General features: G+C 40.2%; 1 protein-coding gene across 6 annotated transcripts in view; it reads left to right on the top strand.

Annotated features, from left to right (window-relative positions):
* pold1 (polymerase (DNA directed), delta 1, catalytic subunit) overlaps nt 1–20,740 on the top strand; it is a 144,446-nt gene that overhangs the window by 83,795 nt on the left and 39,911 nt on the right. For all 6 annotated transcript variants that reach the window (XM_069909090.1, XM_069909089.1, XM_069909091.1 and 3 more), the window contains 3 exons: nt 8,687–8,789; nt 14,752–14,884; nt 17,326–17,439. In XM_069909090.1, the coding sequence (XP_069765191.1) occupies nt 8,687–8,789; nt 14,752–14,884; nt 17,326–17,439 (350 nt within the window). The remainder of the gene's footprint in view (nt 1–8,686; nt 8,790–14,751; nt 14,885–17,325; nt 17,440–20,740) is intronic.

The following is a 20,740-nucleotide window of genomic DNA, read 5'->3' on the forward strand; positions in this document are numbered from 1 at the left end:
ACAAATGTATTGAAACAAAGATTAACATTTCTGTAATACCATGTTCTGTTTCTCCAAACCATCTCAAAGTTACTACACGCAATCTCTGGTCAAGTCAAGTACAACCAATAAAGCAACATTCTCCAGTCCTTGGTACAAAACATTTAGACACACAACCAGACATAGCACACTTTCAGACAAATAATACATAAGCAAGACAAGTATTATAGCTATTAAAAATAAATAAATATTATTTTGTGCAAATGAGGGTCTCGGATGGTTAGTGTGAGCAGTTCCTTTGGTCACCACCGATTGAGGGATAGACGAGGAAGATAGGGCGGCGAGGCTTGATGGTCCACACAATAATAGTGCTCCTATGGAATTTAAGTATGGTTGCCAAATTTTCACAGAAGTGTTGTACTTTTTTCTTAAATTGTAAGTAATTTTCTCTCAGGGAACACAGCTTTGCATTTCTGTGTTCCAGTGAGTAATGCTCAGGCAGGAGTCGGATTTACAGGTAACCAATATGCACTTCCTGACCACTGCCAATGCGATCATTACGAATTGGATTCATTGTAAATCTTATGTCCATTATGTTTCCCAACTGGAACAACTTTGGATCCTGTGGGAATTCTTTACCTATATTTTTTTTCTTGGACTTGCCTAGTTCCACCCAGAGGGTCTCAACTTGGTACATGTCCAGATTGCGTGCACAAGGATTCCTGTCTCAATGCCACATCTCAAGCATTGTCTGACAATTCTGGTTTAGATTTGTTCAATTTTTGCAGCGTCAGGTACAGCTGGTGTAGAAAGTTGTATTGTGTCAGCCTCTACCTTCTCACCTACTCCATGCAGATCAATTTGTGCCCAAAAGGTACACCTCTTCCTTCAAAGAGTGAAGCGATGTATCTCAACTGGGCTGCCTAGTAGTATTTCTTGAAGTCTGGCATTCGTAATTTACCCAGACAGTAATTCCAGGTCAGTTTTTCCAGAGACCCTGGCTTTCTTTCCGTTCCATAGAAATGTTCTTATTCATGAGAGCAAATTTTGGAAGAATCCCTGGGGCAACGCCCTTGGCATTTTCTGGAAGAGGTACTGAAGTCTTGGCAACACATTCATTTTAACACAGTTGACCCTGCCCACTAAAGTTATGGACAGGGACATCTACCTATTTGTCCTCAATACTCCCAAGTAAGGGGTATAATTTAGTTTTAATAAATTATTCAAGTTATTGACTATTTTGACTCCTAGATATTTGATCTAATTTTGTGACCACTTTAAATAACTGTTTTCTTTTTTGAATATTTTATTTTTATTTTTCATTTTAAATATACAATATATTAAACTTTTCTTACAAACACAACAAACAAAAACAAAACAGTTCCCCCCCCTTCCATACATACATTCACAGTCAGAGCTTACATATATTTTAAACATAAACAATTGGGGAAACCTTATTTTTATATATAGTTACTTTTATACCCTTTTTTGTTTATTTTTATTACTGTATTTGGGCCCCTATGTGGTCCAGATATGGCTTTATTTATTCTTTATATATGATATTTTGCATAGTTATACAGCTGTTCATTTCTGTAGTCCAATGTTCTATAAGTAGAGGGGAATCAGACTTCCAAGTGATCACGATATATTTTTTCGCTACTGCCAGTGCTAAATGAAATTTGATATTTGGTCAATTTGTCACTTATTTTCATGAAATTACCTAGTAGATATAACTCCGGGTCGCCCATGAAGACCACTCCTGTTATCCCGGTTAATTTTTCTGTGATTTCTTGCCAAAATGGCCTGTCTCAGTCCCACATCTGAAACACTTCTCTGAAATTTCAGCTTTTGATCTGTGTAACTTTTGTGGGGTAAGGTTTAATAAATTATACTAAACCAGTTCATATCTTGCATTTATAATTGATGTCATGCTGTCCTTACACCAATTTGATCAGCTTCTTTCTGATATCACCACACCCAAGTTGGACTCCCATCTTTCCCTTGACCTCTGCAACCCTGATTTTGCACTTTTGCTCTGGAGGGAAATTTTTGTTATAAATTTGGGGTCTAAATAACTGTTTTCTCGATATTGACTGTAATTCCCCCTTAGTAAGTGGCATGGTTTTGCTCTTGTCCCAATTAGCCTTGTAGCCGGAGATCTCCCCATAATCCTCCAGAGTAGAGCCCAGCTTGGACAATGAATTTGCTGGGTCTATCAGATATATCAGTACATCCTGGCGAATTGCTTCGGCTAGTGGCTCCATGGCTAGTGTGAACAGGGATGGAGATGGTAGGCACCCTTGTCTACTTGATCTTGTCAGTGGGAAGGCTGAAGAAATTTGTCCGTTGGTCACAATTTTAGCCTTGGGCTCCACCTCAGTGGTGCTTATCCAATATATAAAAGTTGGCCCTAACCCCAACTTTTCCAGCACTTTGAATAAAAAAATTCCACTCCAATCTGTCAAATGCCTTTTCTGCATCCTGGGCCACAGCTAAGCCTCTCTCATTTCTGGTTTTTGTCAGATGTGTTATACTTAATAGTCTGCCAATGTTATCTGCTGCCTATCTTTTTTTCACAAAGCCTGCTTTATCTTTATTTATAAGTTTCGGGAAATGTCTCGCCAATCTATTTGCCAGAGCTTTGGCAAGTATCTTATAATCTGTTTAACAGTAAAATGGTCTATAAGATGAATATAGTGGATCTTTGCCTTTTTTAAGTATCTTCATAATGATTTCTGTCGAAAAAGATTTCAGGAGGGCATGAGTCTCCACTGTCTGGTTTACTACCTCCATATAAAGAGGCATCAATAAATCTTTAAATTTATTCTAAAACTCAGGTGCAAACCCATCTTGCCGTGAGACTTGTTAGTTTGCAGTGAATGAATTCAATGCTTTCCCTATCTCTTCTTCCGTGAAGGGAAGATCTAGGCCTTCCTGTTCTTCTGGGTCTAAATTTGGTAACTCTAATAACTCGCTGTCAATTCTGATTTATATAAACCCTCATAGAATTCCCTGGTCTTTTTAATCTCCTTTGGTTTATGGGCTCCTGTATCTTTTTCCCTGATGGTAGCAGAGTGAAGTTGGCACGGCCTGGGTGGTGGGAGTCTTTGAGGATAGAGGCTGTTTTTTTTAAGACACCACCTCATGGAGATGTCCTCGACAGAGTGAAGTTTGTTGCCTGTGATGTCACAGGCCAGGTTAACAACTCACTGGAGTTTATTCTTGTCCTAAGAGTTTCCGCCTCCGTACCGGTCAGTGGTGCAACCAGCCAGAATGCTCTCCACAATATATTTGTAGAAGTTTACGAGAGTCTTCGGTGACATACCGAATCACTTCAGACACCTCACAAAGTATAGCCGCTGGCAAGCCATCTTCGTGATTGCATCAACATGGAGGCTTCAGGACAGATCCTTGGAGATGTTGACACCTAGGAATTTGAAGTTATTGACCGAGCCCCCAAGGAGGACCTCCTCTTGAAGTGCCACAATCATCTCCTTGGTTTTACTGACGTTGAGCACAAGGTTGTTGTTGTTACACCGTTCAACGAGCCCGATCGATCTCCCTCCTGTTCACTTCCTCCTTCCTGTTTGTGATTCTGCCGACAACTGTGGTGTCATCGGCAAACTTGTGGATAGTAATGGCCACACAGTCATGGGTGTCTAATCAAGTCACGGCCTCGGGATATGATAATTTGGAAACAAAATTGGGAGAAATTATTTTACCAAGAGGGTAAACCTGTGGAATTCTCTACCACAGAAAAGACTGCAAGCTATATCGTAAAAAGTGGGTAGGAATGTTTTTAATGCTGACGGGATTGAGGGCTGTGAGATAAAAGTGGGAATCGGACCCAGAGTAGTGGAAATGGTGGACCAAGTACATGCATACACAGATTTATTTATTTATTCTTTCTAAATGTTCCATATTGTGAACTGGCTTTATTTCAAAAAAATTCTGCTCAACCAAATATTCAAAGAATTGTATTACAGCTTTCATGTTACACTGCAGTGTTGTTCACTATTTCTGGAGAGATGTACACCTTCTCACTCCACCACACACCCAATGGCAGGGTGGGCTCTTGAATTTGCTTGACTGAACACTTTAGTCTAAAGACAAATAAAAAGGGGGCAGGGGTTGCGCATCGTTAACAGATTGGCCCATTCTCCCCGCCTTCACTGTAAAATGTGCGTCTGATGCAGGTGTTCAGGCAATGATATCTTATTTTAGAATTAATCAGACCCACGTAAAGGATTGTGGGACTTTCCTTCACACAACTGTGGCTTCTTTGTGGGTAGTGGGTAATCTTTGTAATCAAGACTTGTCTATTTTTACTCTATTAACGACGTTTAGTTTTTTTTTTCTATTGTACTCACATAATCACAAGGTGCTTTTTTTCTTTCATCTTGAGCAAGATTACTTTTGGTGTGATTGCTTATGCAATATATTATGGCGGCATGGATTTAGGAGGCGCCTTGATCTTGGTAGAATATTGGTTTTGGCAATATTGGTTCATGGTTTGTGATGAGCTTGTAACATGACACTTTGCTGACTTCATCATGTGTGCTCAAACTATAACCCTATCCCCATTTTCTCTCCCTTTCATGTCCAAGTTTCATTAGTTATTAAAAATGAGGTGATAAATGAGCCTTTCTTCCCACATATGATCATAATATTGGAGCCAAATCTTACTCCAGTCAAATATTCTGCTCGCACTCACTGTCAACTTGCCCACAGGTTTGCACAAGGCTGACAACTTGTGGGATACTGAAGAATTTGTACCATAATGAGTCACTTTGCTCAAGTGTGTGAGAATAAGCTTTAAGAGGTAGTGGAATATCTGGTTACTGCTAACAGGAGTATTTCAAATTGTTAAATTAAAATTAGTCCCAATGTCCCACTTGAAAAGTTGGTTTGCATTTCAGCTCTCCAGATTGGTAAGTCTCTGGTTTAATTCATGTTGAAATGTTTTGCTATAGTTTCAAGTTTCAGAGGGCGAGGATAGCAAAGTTTCCAAAGTTTATGCTCCCATTAGCAGCAAAGTTGGTAGATGTCAGTCCATCAACTTGCCTGCATTGACTGCACTCACAAGAGAAACTTAACCTGTTACTCCAGTTGATCCTTGAGTAAGTGATGCATTAAGTGAGATGCTTTCCTTTAGGCAACATTAAGTTGAAGTCCACAAAGAATGTCAAAGATACCTCTAGTCGTCAGAATTCTGCTTATTTGACCTTTAATATGAGCTCTTGCTGCTTAACCATTGTACTGAGCCTGCTGGCCCAACAAGAAATTATTACTGTTATTGCGAACCACATTAAGAATTTGTGTCAACTAATAAGGTGCTTTATAAACACAAATATTTAATACAGGGGAGGAGATTGAATTCAAATATGTTTTGGAAGTCTCCTTTTCATGTAATGCTATATTGGATTAATAAACTCTGACAACATGTAAACATCTTCAAGAGCTTTATTGCAGATCATTATATCTAATTTAAGACCTGGACCCTTTTAATAAGTGAACTGGCTGCCCATGGTCAGAATTACAGGGTGGTCTTCGAGGAGGCAATATAATGCTGACATACTTCAGCCCAGATACTATACAGTGCCCTTCATAATGTTTGGAACAAAGACACTTTTTAACCTTTATTTGCCCCTGTGCTCCACAATTTTAAATTTGTAATCAAACAATTCACATTTGATTAAAGTGCATATTCTAGATTTTATTCAAGGTTATTTGTAGGCATTTTGGTTTGACCATGTAGAAATTACCGCACATTTTCTACATACTGTACTTCCCCCATTTCAGGGCACCATAATGTTTGGGACATTTAGCTTCACAGGTCTTTGTGATTACTCAGGTATGTTTAATTGGTTCATTGGTGCAGGTATAAGAAAACTTGGCATGCTTCTAAGTTTTTGATCACCTTTGTTGATTTGAGCCAATGAAAGTCAAAGAAACCATTATAAGGTTGAAAAACAAGAGTAAAACAGTAAGAGTTATTGCCAAAACTTTAGGATTAACAGAATCAAATGTTTGGAACATCATTAAGAAGAAAGAGCATACTGGTGTGCTCAGTTATCGCAAAGGGACTGGTAGGACAAGGAAGACCTCCACTGCTTATGACGGAAGAATTCTCATCATAATGAAGAAAAATCCCCAAACGCCTGTCCAACAGATCAGAAACACTCTTCAGGATGCCTCCTGAATGGATGTGTCAGTGACTACTTTTTGCAGAAGAGATCATGAATAGAAATACAGAGGCTACACTGCAAGATGCAAACCACTAGTTAGCCACAGAATAAGTCTGGAAAAAGGTCTTGTCGAAAGATAACCAAGATTAAGCTGCATCAGAGAGATGGCAAGAGCAAAATGTGAGGCATAAAGAAAAATGCCAAAGATCCAAAGCATTCCATCTCATCTGTGAAATGTGGTGGTGGGGGTGTTATGTCCTGGGCATGTTTGGCTGCCACAGGTATTGGCATATTTATCTTTATGATGTAACTGCTGATGGCAGCAGCAAAATTAATTCTGAGGTATATAGAAATGCACTTCAGTTCGAGCAAATGGCTCCAAACCTTCAGCAAGACAATGATCCCAAACGTACTGCTAAAGCAACAAAGGAGTTTTTCAAAGTTTAAAAACTGGAAAATTCTTCAATGGCCAAGTCAGTAATCCAATCTAAATCCAAATGAGCATGGCTTCCATATGCTGAAGAGAAAACTGAAGTAGACAGCCCTGAAACAAGCTGGAGCTAAAGGTGGCTGCAGAAGAGGCCAAGCAGAGCATCACCAGAGAAGATACTCAGCACCTAGTGACATCGATGAATCACAGACTTCAAGCAGTCATTGCATGTAAGGGATTAATGCAACAAAGTACTAAACATGACTACCATTGCGATGCCCCAAATATTATGGTGCCCTGAAAATGAGGGGATTATAAAAGGTGCTGTAATTTCTACATGGTCAAACCAAAATGTCTACAAATAACCTTGAATAAAATCTGGAATGTGCTCTTTAATCACATGTGAATTGTTTGATTACAAATTTAAACCTGTGGAGCACAGGGGAAATTGAAGGAAAAAACTGTCTGTCCCAAACATTATGGATGGCACTGTATGATTCATTATGTTCAAATTTAAGCAATTAAGGGTGGAGAGATATTTCACAATAGAAGAAATTATCTTTGGTTTTCATGCAAATAAAAGCAGAATTGTTGTTCATCCTTGTTAAAATACAAAGCTATCATTAAATGAAGGATTTTTCAGCTCTCCTCTGCAATGCGACAGTTGCTGTACCAGGGATTATCATATTTAAGTAATTAGTTTGTAATTACCTTTGCATTACCATGTTAAACTGAAGGCTTGCTGATGCACAAAGATATTCTCACAGGACTTTCATCAGTTTGGAAACCATGTTTTATAAAAAGGATATGTTTTTACAATTGTAAGCTTTCATAATCATAGAAAGACTGATGGCCTCAACTATCAGTCATCCTTGGGAATCGAGGGGAACACTGCACAGAGGACCAGACTTAGCACAAACAATGATTTTGCTTGTTGGAGTCCAGCATTTGTTGCAGGAAGTTTGTAACCCAGGTTCACTCACCTTCACTTCCTTCATAAGTGCCCTTCCTTCTGTCACAGCAGAAATTGGAAGATTCATTGGACAGCATTCAGGTTCATTCATAAGATTCAAGACCAGGAAACTGCCTAAGCCTAATTTCAACAAGATCTCATTTACATTCATAGTTGGGGGCAATAAATGTAGGGTATTATTCAGGTACAAGAACAATAAAAAAAAATGGCAACAGGAGTAAGGCTACTTGTCCCTTCAAGCTTTTTCTGACATTCAATATGATTGTAGTTGATCTACCCCCGCTTTAACTCCTTTTTCTTCTGCACCATAGCTCTCAATTGTCTGAACTTTCAAAAAAACGTATCCTCCTCCTCTTTATAAACTTCCATTGAGCTAACCTTCACAGTACTCTGGATGGAAAATTTCTGCATAACTCTGTTTTAAATGATTGGCCCCTTATACTAAGGTATGTTTTTTTTAAAAAATGTTCCCACCACTGAAAACTGTCAAGCCCGCTTCGGATCTTGTTTTCAATAAAATCACCCCTCATTCTTCCATTTTATCCATTACACTACAAAAGTGCATACCCAACCTGTTTGGTATTTCTCAGTAGGATAGACCTCCCGTGATTAGCCTGGTAATTCTCTTTTGCATTGCCTCCAGTGCTGCTCTACCAAATCTGTGCACTGTACTCCAGGTGTGGCCTTGCTACCGGTCTTAACAACTCCAACCCGTTTGTGCCAGGTGGTGACTATTTTCCGAAAGAAAGTATCTAATCACCTTCTCTTAATATTCAGTAGCATTACTGTTGTTAAATGTGCCACCGTCAACATCCTGAAGTTCACCATAGCCAGAGTCAGAGAGTCAACAAGTTCCATTTCCAAAGCACAAATCAGGAAGGTTGTGGAATAGCTCCACTGTCATTCAAAAAACTCAACAGTATCGAAGACTAAACAGCTGATTTGATTGATCCCTGCGCTGAAGTTTTTACTGCATCAGCAAGTCGCTAAGTTCTTTTCATGAGCAATTCTCAGCATCAATACCATTGGAGTTAGAGAGAGCCGGTTAAGAAATTTGAATGATTTGATTGGAAATAACCTAAATGTTTTGTTCCATGTCATGTTCTTGGTATATAGGATGCGAAAGCGTGATGCAGGGAGTGCCCCCAACCTCGGGGATAGAGTTCCCTATGTAATTATCAGTGCAGCCAAAGGTGTGGCAGCCTACATGAAATCTGAGGTAGGGCATTTTTACTTTGATTTTAAATTTGTTCTTGTTGTGCAATATAAAATGCCCATTGCTGACCTCAGTGAGCTTCCCCCTTGCAATGCTACTGTGTAAATGACGTTAGGGAATCCAGGATTTGAACCCAGTGACAGTAAAAAAAAAGTGTACAGATGCTCGTCAACTTGCGATGTAGTTGTGCTATAACAAAACCATCGTAAATCACAAAAATTGTAAGTCGAGAAAGAATACTGCACCTACTGCTTTTTATAATTAAATTTTGAATACCTTTTTTCCACACTGGAAACAAAACATTAATGTACACAGTAGAAAGCACACTAGGCATGGGCCTTTAGTAGATATGATGGGTTGTTTACAGTACTCTTGTTGGCGTGATAGCTACAGAGATTATGAGTGTATGTTGTAAGATGCTCTTGCGCAATAATTCCATCGGCCAGTATCGCGAGAGAGTAGTGTTCCCCTATCACAAGCATGGGAACAGATCGGAATTCAAAATTGAAAGTTTGGATTCGAACTATCATAACTTTGAAAAATCTTGTCAGACCATCGTAAGTAGGGGAAACACCTGTATATCATTTTTCATAATGCAACACCTTTGGTGAAAATTTGAAAAAAAATGGATGATACTGTTCATACTGAAAGTAAATTGGCACAAAATATAAAAACAGAAAGCAAAAAATTTTATAATTATATAAAACGGAAGAGGGTGGCCAGAGTTAACATAGGACCCTTGGAGGATGAGAAAGGAAAACTGGTAGCAAAAAATGAGGAAATGGCCGAGGCATTGAACAAATATTTTGTGTCAGTCTTCACAGTGGAAGACACGTCCAGCATGCCCAAGTGCGGAGTTAAGGATGCGAATGTTGTGGAAGGCCTTGATAAAATAGTTGTTACAAAGGAAGTAGTGATGGAGAAACTAATGGGACTAAAGGCAGACAAATCACCTGGTCCTGATGATATGCATCTAAGGGTTCTGAAGGAAATGGCAGAAGTTATAGTTGATGCATTGGTGGTCATATACCAAAATTCCTTGGATTCTGGGCAGGTCCCAGCAGACTGGATGACAGCAAATGTCACGTCACTTTTTAAGAAGGGATGTAGACAGAAGACTGGAAATTATCGGCCAATTAGCTTGACGTCTGTAGTTGGAAAAATGCTTGAAGGCGTCATTAAAGATGAAATAGTGGAACTTTTGGAACGTAAGTGTTCAATCAGGCAGACGCAGCATGGTTTTAGGAAGGGAAGATCTTGTTTGACAAACTTGTTAGGATTCTTTGAGGATATAATGGGTGTGGTGGATAGAAGGGAACAGGTTGATGTTGTATATTTGGATTTCCAGAAAGCGTTTGATAAGGTGCCGCACAAGAGACTTATCAGTAAGTTACAGGAAAGTGGAGTCCGGGGAAGTATATTGGCATGGATCAAAAATTGGTTGTCTGACAGGTTGGCAGAGAGTGATAAGTGGGGTGCCGCAGGGGTCGGTGCTAGGCCCACAATTGTTCATCATTTACATTGATGACTTGGAGGAGGGGACAAAATGTGGTGTAGCCAAGTTTGTGGATGACACCAAATTGAGTGGAAGAGCAAATTGTAATGAGGATGTGGAGAGTCTGCAGAGGGATAGAGTTAAGCTGGATGAGTGGGCAAAGGTCTGGCAGATGGAGTACAATGTTAGTAAGTGTGAGGTTATCCACTTTGGCAAGAAAAATAAAAGAGCTGAATATTATTTAAAGGGTGAAAATCTACAGCATGCTGTTGTGCAGAGGGACTTGGGAGTGCTTGTGCATGAATCGCAAAAAGTTAGGTTGCAGGTGCAGCAGGTTATTAAGAAGGCAAATGGAATGTTGGCCTTCATCGCGAGAGGAATTGAATTCAGGAGTAGGGAGGTAATGTTGCAACTGTATAAGGTACTGGTGAGACTGCACCTGGAGTACTGTGTCCAGTTCTGGTCTCCATATTTGAGGAAGGATATACTGGCTTTGGAGACGGTCCAGAGGAGGTTTACTAGGTTGATCCCTGGGATGAAGGGTTGACTTATGATGAAAGATTAAATCGTCTAGGATTGTATTCGCTCGAGTTCAGAAGAATGAGAGGAGATCTTATAGAAACATATAGGATTATGAAGGGTATGGATAGGATAGATGTAGGAAGGTTTTTTGAGCTGGCCGGGGAAACTAAAACGAGAGGACACAGTCTCAAGATTCGGGGGAGTAGATTTAGGACAGAGATGAGGAAAAATAGTTTTTCCCAGAGAGTAGTGAATGTTTGGAATTCTCTATCCAGGGAAGTGGTTGAGGCTGCTTCATTAAACATATTTAAAATTTGGTTAGATCAATTTTTACATGATAGAGGAATTAGGGGATATGGGGAGAAGGCAGGTAGGTGGAGTTAGGTCATAAATTAGATCAGCCATGATCTATTGAATGGCGGAGCAGGCTCGATGGGCCATTTTTTGGCCGACTCCTGTTCCTACTTCCTATGTTCCTATGATATTCTTGGTGGCAGGAGTTCCTCCAACAGTAGGGCTTAAGGTGTTTTAGGATGCTCAGCAGTTTAGAAAAGCAATATTTAACTTGAAGTATTTTTCAACTGAAAAACGGTCAAAATCATGGATTCCCTATATTATTAGAGCCGTGGAAGATAAGGATGAAGTAACTTTCAGTTATGGCCGTGTATTTTGCAGCTGGTGTACATTGCAACACAGTACGCCACAAGCTGGGAGTGGAGTCAGGTTTCAGTAGCCACAGTGCCTTTTGACAAAACTTTAATTTTCGTCGACCTTCTTTCCAAGCTCATCCATCCATATGAGGGGTGACCATTTAATTTCACATCTATCTTGACCTTTCTAGATGGCAGAGTGGTTTAGAGGTTGGGTGATGTTGCTTGACCTAATATACTGAGCTTCTGCGCTATTCTTGTGTTGTCAATGTGCAGCATGTTGATTTTTGCTGTTTAAATATTATTCATTTAGAATAACCACATTTTCTGCTTCTGCACCTGTTGGATGCTGAGAATATATTTTTCAAATCCAATAAAATGTTCCTGGGTATGAGAATGCAGAAAGAAAGCAAAACTGATAGAAAATCCATATTATCAAAGCTTTTTTTAATTTTAGCATGCTTTATTTTTCTTTCCCATATAAACCATTCCCCTAAAAAATGGTAGTTATGTTAACTTTTCATAGGTTCCAACCGTTGTTGTAAAGCTAACTTGTTGAACTCAGCAGTGAGGGTTCATATTTCAAGGGCATCAGAGGATACTTGATATTTTTCACACCCAAGAAATTAATGGATATTGAGGTGGTACCTTGGTTCATTTTTCACTTCCTGCCATGTGGTTGCACCATTGAGCCAACAGTAGATCCCTTTCCCACAGAGAGAAGCCTGGTAAAATTTGGTTGGTACTGTTTTCTGCAGACTCTTCAATGCTTATAAAATCAGGAATGCAGAAAGGCTGTCAGCAATCCAAACATCAGTCCAGTTTTCCCCCCATCTATCCCGAATTGCCCTCATTCTCCAAAAGATTTTGTGGATTTATAGTGGGAGGTGGAGAGCTTGTCGTCAGACATTCTTTTGTGAGTGTTTTCGGGAATCCTCCATTTGTGGTACCAGCCATGAAGTGCTTGGGGAAGTGAGCCTTTTAACACTTGTTCTCCTTTTTCAGTTTTGTGAAAGTATTTCCTTATTTTATGAACATATTTAATTGATCACTTAACTTCCTCAGCTCAGAGAGAGAAAGTTCAGTGGTTTTGATCATATGTTGTATCAGATGTTATGTTTCTTATGTTACAGTGGTGTGGCATTGTGGAATGCCCACATCAAGGTGAGTAAAGCAAAGGTTCTGCATCTACCCCACATGCCACAGAGGAACTGTTCTTCATTACTGACAGCAGGCAGTTATTCACACCAATAACTTTTTTTACAACATCTATTTTTGAAGTGGTTCCCTTTCTGTGAATTGTTTTGATGGGAATAAATAAGGAGAATTGGTTTTGGAGGTGGGTTGGGAGAAAGTGGTGATTGATAACAACATGATGTAAATTTAAGATAATGTTTCCTCTGTATTTTTGCCAATTGTATTTTATTTAATGTAGAAGTGATGTGTAATTTTAATAAAAGAGATAGAAGCAGATTGAGTTATAAATGAAAGGGAATTGGATAATAAATTTAAATGGAGTCTAAGGGGATAAAATTGACTCCTTGAATAGTTCTTTTGAAGAGCTTCCAGAGTAGAATGCAATGAATGGCATCTGTTTTCTCTGATTGTGTAATTTTGTTAATTTTCATATACTCTCAGTGCAAAACAACAAATTTCATGACATGTTCATGACAATAAACCTGATTCTGATTTGCAATCCAGAGTAATTTCACTTTACTCTCCACCATCATTCACCATGTCACAGTCTCACTTCCTAAAACAGCCATTTCTTGTGCCTGCCAATCAAAAGTGGTGTGCCGCCTCGATAGAATAGCTAAGTCAAGCTTACACAAACCCTTTCTTCCACACTTGGATATGGGCATTATTTTAAAGCATCTAATAAAGAATTTACACAGATGTATTTTAGGTGACTGTTGTACCACTTCAACACTTGACAAATATTAATTTGACTTCCAGCTTTATAATGTTATCAAGAAGAATCAATTAAAATAATGGGAAAAGATAACTATTATTAATTCAATTGATTATTAAACTAGAACAAGTGGTTTCCCTGAAGTCATAATACATCAAAATCAAAAGGCTTTTGCTTCAGCATCAGTTCTTTTGCGTTAACATTATTCAGGAAGAAATTTTCCCACGTGGCAATTGACGTGGAATGGGCAAATGCTAGTTTCTAGTTTTCTGTAAAAAGTGCATTGTGGGAGAGATAGGATCAAGGCTAAATGTGGTGCATCTTCCTATCAAATAGACTTCTGATCTTCATGAAACATTGTTCTAGACCAGCAATTCTCCACCTTTATTTTGGCCATGGCCCTCTTGGGATTCTGCTCAAAGTTTATGAGCCCACTTCCCTGTGATGTAGTCAAGTTTTGGTTTCTCCTGTACTTCTCTCCTACTGACTCTTACATTAAAAAAAATTGTTACATGAGGTGAAACAAAAGCAAGGCTTTTTCCTAAATGGTACTGTGGGGTGGGATGGCAATGGGTCCTGTTGAGAATAGCGGATTGAGACTAGTAAGAGCTGCTGATGTGTGGAGTGGAGAGAATTGGTGATGTAGAATGAGATTTTAGCTGATCTGTTCAAAACACCTGTCTTTGTACCGAACAGAATCACGTAATGAAAATTACAATTTTCAGTCGAAAACTAGAAATTTAAACTGATTCAATAACAATTCTTAATTTTCTACTCTTCTATAATTGCACATTTCTACTCTTGAGTGTTTCCTTTCAAAATCCACACTACCTGGTTTCCCATTTCCTTTATTATTTTGTATAAAACTATCAGCAGTGGTTGGAAAGATTTGGAGGGATATGAGCCAAATGCAGGCAATGGGACGAACTCAGGAAGACACCCTGGTCAGCATGGATGGTTTGGGCTGAAGGGTTTGTTGCCATACTACATAACTATTACTCTCTAGTCTGGTGGATATTATTTCGCAGGTTGCTCTTTTATGATTCCTCTTTTATGGGCCATTTTTATAAGTTCAACATGTAGATTCTCTTTGTATTTAAGCACTTCCAGGGGGAACAGCGAAATGCTGTTACAACACCAGCGACCGGGGTTTGAATCTGGAGCAGTCTGTAAGGAGTTTGTACATTTTCCCCTTGTCTTCATGGGTTTTCTCTGGTTGCTCCGGTTTCATCCCACCATTGAAAATGTACCGGGGATTTCAGGTCAATTGGATGTTGGGAATGGGCTCATGGGCCAAAAGGGCCTGTTACCGTGCTATATGTCTATATTATAATGCTTCTTTCTAATTAATTGAAGGTCCCTTTTTCTCTCCTTCCCCCTCTCTAGGATCCAATCTATGTTCTAGAGAACAACATTCCAATTGACACACAGTATTATTTGGAGCAGCAGCTTGCAAAACCGCTTTTGAGAATCTTTGAGCCAATCTTGGGAGAAGCCAAAGCTGAGGCTGTTCTTCTGAGTAAGTGGTCTTTAATCAAATTCTTCTTCAGTGATCATTACCACTAATGCAGAGTTATTTATTTTGGATGTAGAAATACTTGGATTTCAGTGACGAGTATCCCATTAGCCGCTAGCAATGAAACACCAATCTATTTCAACTGCACAATAAATCTGGCACAGACATTCTTATTTTGATTGTCAACTCCAATTGGGATTTTCCAGATAAATACTATTGCATATGACTTTTCTAGTCAAGTTTATTATCATATGATTTCACAAGAGCACCTTAACAAAACAGCATTCTCCATTTCACGGTGCAAAACACGCAGACACACACCAGACAGACATAACACGCATACAGACAAACAGTACATCTGCCAGAGAAGTATTCAGATATACATATAAATAAATACTGTTTTGTAAATATGAGAGTCTCAGATGGTTAGTGTGAGTAGTTCCTTTGGTCGTTCAGCATTCTCGCTGCCCGTGAGAAGAAGCTGTTCCTCAACCAGGTGGTGCTGGCTCTGATCCTCCTGTATCCTTTCCCTTTTGGAAGTAACTGGAATATGCTGTGTGGAGTGGTAGTGGTCCTCAATGATTTTGTGCACCCTTTTCAGACAAGGATCCCGGTAGATCACATCGATGGTGAGAAGGGTGGACATCATCTCCTCCACTCTAATGGTTCTGTGGATTGACCTCAAATCCATTTCTCTTCTACAACTGTGATGGAGCCAGAAGGATAGAGCTCCTATAGAAGGTTGATACGATGGTGGGCGGTAGTCTTGCTCGCTTCAGTCTTCTCAGGTAGTGCAGTCACTGGTGGGCCTTCCTGACAAAGGAAGTGTTGTGAGTCCATGATAGGTCACTAGTTAAGTGAACTCCAAGAAATTTGGGGTTCTCCACTCTCTCCACTAGAGTTATTGATTGTAGTGAAGGGTGGCCATTCAAGGTCCACCTGAATTCCACGATCATCTCCTTCATCTTGTCCATGTTAAGACTTGGGTTGTTACTCTGCCCCATTTCACCAGATTTTCCACCTCTTCGCTGCAGTAAGACTCATTATTGTTACTGATGAGGCCAATGACTGTTGTGTAATCTGCAAACTTGATAACACTGATGTCGCTGGATCTGGTGATGCAGTCGTGAGTCAGTAGCACGAACAGGAGAGGGCTGAGCACATAGCCCTGAGGTGCACCATTTCTCAGCATGACTGTCTTCCCCTGACCAGCTGCAAATTGGAGGAAGAACACCTTATTTTCCATCTGACCATTCTCCAGCCATATGGCATGAACATTTCACTTTACTACTTTCCATTAAACTTGCTAGCCTTTTCTTTCCCCTTCCCCCTTTTCCTGTCTTTCCAGTTCTTTCACCCACAGTGCCCTGTAATCCCCTCTCCGCCTTTTTTGCTGCTGTCCCCTCCCTCCTTTTTCCACCTATCATCTCCTGCCTTTGCAACCCCCTTCCCCCACTCCAACTCTTTTGTTCAGCGTTTTCTCATACTTTGATGAAGGGCTCAAGCCTGAAACATAAGTGATGTAGCTTTGCCTTTGCTACATAAAGGACACTGTTTGAACTGCTGAGCTTCTCCAGCACTTTGTTTTTACTTCATGGAGCACAAGGTTCTTCAGACAGGTGGCTCACCTCATCAAGGTTCAAACACTGCGTGTGTGACTGGGAGAATCCCAGTCAAGCTGTGCTGGTCATGCCAGGTATTTCACACTTGGTCGTCTTCCACCTGTGATTTTGGATGATGGTCAGAAAGAACCTTGGTTTTCTTCTGTTTTCCAAAAACCTGGGAGAATACTGTCATAACCTGGTAATTCAGCACTGAGGATGGAGAAGCAAGAGTGAAGAGAGAACAGAAGAGGTAACAGCACATTGCCTGGTTTAAAGGTTATGAGCTATGGGAGAGGTTAAAAAAAAAGGTTGTTTTTCTCTGAAGTGTGGGAGACTGAGGAGAGACTTGATAGAAGTTCATAAAATTATGAGAGGCATTGATCGGATAGACAGAATCTTTTCCCCCGGGTAAAAGCATTATATCTTAGATGATGTGTTTAAGGTAACAGGAGTGGTGGGGTGGGGGGAGTGGGGGACAAATATTTTATGCAGAGAGGATAGGTGTCTGGAATAGGCTGCCAGGAGTAGTTTTGCGAGGATATACAATCATAGCATTTAAAAGGCTTTTAGATAGACACGAGTGGGAAGAAGATGGAGGGTAAAAATCGATCAGGTTCAAGCAACAGAGTTTTAGTTTAATTTGGACATTTGTGGTTTAGACATGTGGGCCAAAGGGGCCATTCTTGTGCTGTACAGTACTGTTCTATGTATTTTGAATAGATTTAAAATAGGTTAAAGGAAAAGCATTGATAAATTAGGATACAGTATATTTTTTTAAATGACTTGTCATCCTGCATTCTTAATTTTTAAAGGCATTAATTTCTCTCTTTTTACTTGTAGAGGGGGAGCACACAAGATGCAAAACAGTGTTAACATCAAAAGTAGGAGGACTTATGGCCTTTGCAAAGAAAAGAAGCACATGTATAGGATGCAAAGCTGTGTTGAATGATGATGGTAAGTGATCAAAAGCAATGATAACTCATTCATAATTGTTGTTTTGGTGCCTTTGACACCTGTTTTTTCTACTTCAGATGTTTAGCTCAAAGTTTCTGTATTTTGGGGAGTGTTGAATGACACAGAGCACGTGAGTGCGAAAGGTCAGGCTGACGCATTCACGGCTCGATCTCTGTTTCCTGCTAGGATCTCTGCCATCACAGAAGCCATCTCTAGCTAATTTAATTCACTCTGATATCAAGAAATGGGTGAGAACACCAGATTTAACAAAGCAATGGGACCAGACCATGTATGGTATTGAAGACCTGGGCTACGATTGACTTGATCCTTTAGCAAAGCTGTTCTCGTACTTTTCCACTTGACAATGTGGAAAATTTTCCAAGAGAGTCAGTCCTCTTCCCAAAAAGCAGAGAAAAGTCAAGACTAGGTTAATTACTACCCAGTTCACTTCTCAATCAACAGCAAAGAATTGGAAGTTGTTGTTTATTATGCACCAGGGTCATTTGGCTACAGACATCATCACAGCCTAAGTCCAAACATGGACCACAGTGCTGAATTCTAGAGGTGAGGTGAGAATGACTGTTCTCGACACCAAAACAGCACTAGACTAGACATCAAAGCAGTTTGGTAAATCTAAAGCTAATGTGCATCAGTGAAAAAACTCGAGGTTGGGAATTATACCTTGAAGAAAGAAACGTGTCTAACTATGATCCAGGCCAAACCTGCTGGGCAGTTTCCTGCACCCAATTACCTTCACTATTTCCCAAATAACCAATATTCCTGTCACAAGGTTAGAGGTGAAGATGTTTGTTGATGATTGCACAGTCTTCAGTTCTATTCAGAACTCTTCAGCATGCATTGTACCCTGGTCCTATATGCAGCACTGCTTGGACAGCATTCAAGAATAAGCTCATAAATGGTGAGTAATATTCAATGGCATGGGTTTCCTACGAGTGCTCCTGTTTCCTCCCACTGTTCAAAACTTACTGGGGTTGTAGGTTAAGGGGTAAAACACAAAAGTCTGTAGATTCTATAGTTGAAGTAAAATCACAAAGCTGGAGAAACTCAGCAGGTCAAACAATGTCCTTTATATAGCAAAGATAAAAATACAGAACTGACATTTCCATCCAACACATTATCCTTCAGAATTTCGGGCACTTACAACAAGATCCCAGTACCAGACACATCTTCCCCTCTCTGTCTTCCGTAGGGGCCACTCCTTCCGTAACTCTCTTGTGTACTCATTCCTCCCTACCAATCGCTTCCACCCCCTCCCCCCGGCACCTTCCCCTGTGGCTGCATGAGGTGCTACATATATCCACTACTCCACTCTCACCACAGTCTGGGGCCCCAAACAGGTCTTTCAAGTGAAGCCACACTCCACTTGTGTATCTGCAGGATTGATTTGTGGCCATCGGAGAGACTGAGTGCAGCTGGATCGCTTTGTTGAGCACCTTTGCTTTGTCCGCCCCAGTGACAGGGACCTGCTATTGACCAACCATTTCAGTTCTGCATCCCACTCCTACACTCACATGTCTATTCATGGCCTCGTATACTATCCCACCAAGACCACCTGTAAATTGGAGGAATAATACCGCATTTTCTGTCTGGGCACTCTCCAGCTGGATGGCATTAACATCACCTTCTCCGGTTTCTTCTCACCTGCACTCCTTTCTCCTTCCCTCAGCTCTCCACCTCTTTCCCTCTCTATTCACCTCGCCATCCCTCCCCCCTTTGCTTGCTGCTGTGCCTTCCCTCCCTCTCCACCTCTTGCTTTTGGCTCCTCCCCTCATGCCTCCACCCCCCCCCCCCAACTCTTCTGACACTTGCCAACATTTTTTCATACCTTGATGAGTAACTCAAGGCCAAAACATCGGTTATGTATTATTTTTTATCTTTGCTTATATAAAGGACACTGTTTGACCTGCTGAATTGTTCCAGCATTGTGTTTTTTCAGGGCTGTAGGTTAATTGGGTAGAACGGGCTCATGGGCCAAAAGGGCCTGTTACAGTCCTGTATGTACAAATTAAAATTAAATTAATAACCACCTGCTCTTGTCATTCAATGATATTTCCATCACCAACTTCCCCCAAAATTCTGGGGGTCATCATAGATCAGAAAGTCAACTGGACCAGCCAGATACTTTAGTTACAAGAGCAAACCAGAGGCAGGTTATCCTTCAGCAAGTGACTCGCATCTTAACATCCCAGAATCTTTTCACCACCTGCAAAGCACAAATCAAGTCTGTAGTGAAATACTCTCTACTTCTCAAGAGGTTCAACACCATCCAACCCAAATTAGTTGGCTGGAATTGTTACCCCATTCAGAAACCAAAATATTCATTCCCTCCACTACCAAGACATCATGACTGCAGAGTGTATCATCTACAAAGTGCATAGCCATTACTTGGCCAAGCTAACCCAACAACACCTCCTAAACCTGCCATCTCCACCACCAAGGAGGATAAGGGGTGCAACCAATTCAGAAAACAACCAACTGCAGCTTCCCCTCGTGGTCCATCTTGACTTGTATCACTGTTCCTTCTTCGACACTAGATGGCCTCTCCCACAGCTCTGGAATAGCATCTTCACCAGGAGCACTACAGCAGTTGGAGTTGGTGGTTCACTACATTTCACAGGCAGTAAATGCTGAGCTGATGTTCAGATCCAAGAAAATAAATAATTTAAAATAGTCGTTGTAATTCCATATCTGAAGTCTAATCCATCTCTGAGGAAGGTGAAGTGATTTGTTGGTACCTGTATAATATGAAGCTTTTCTTTTACAAAATCCAAAATGCTGCACAAATCTGAAATAAAACCCAAAGTACTCAAAATGCACTATAGCTCGTGCAGCATCCATGGGGAATGAAACAGACTTTTAGGGTCAATAATCTTTCATATATGGCAAAGGTAAATGGTAGAGTTGAAGAGAACAATGGAATGTCTCTAAGATCAAAAGAGAAAAGAGTGACCTCCTGGTTTGCCTTTTACCACAATAGCCAAACATTTCCAGCCCTTTAAGTAAGGATCGAGGTGAGGCAGAGGATCTGAACTGATTCTTAAGATATTGTCTGTTGAAGGAAGACTTACCAGTTATATGGTGACTTTTTTAAATACTTTTTTTTAAAAATAAAATACTGTGACTTTTCTTGATTTGCAAAAATTGAGTTGGAGGAAAAAAAAACAATCAAGATTCCTTTAATGTCATGTAATAAAAACTGCAATATTATACGGAATTTGCTTTAGTCTCATAAGGCAGACAGATTTGCCATTGGCAGAAGTGCCTCTTACAGTCAGTCTCC

Source organism: Narcine bancroftii, chromosome 13 (genome assembly GCF_036971445.1).
Source record: "Narcine bancroftii isolate sNarBan1 chromosome 13, sNarBan1.hap1, whole genome shotgun sequence".
In the NCBI taxonomy this organism is placed as follows: domain Eukaryota; kingdom Metazoa; phylum Chordata; class Chondrichthyes; order Torpediniformes; family Narcinidae; genus Narcine; species Narcine bancroftii.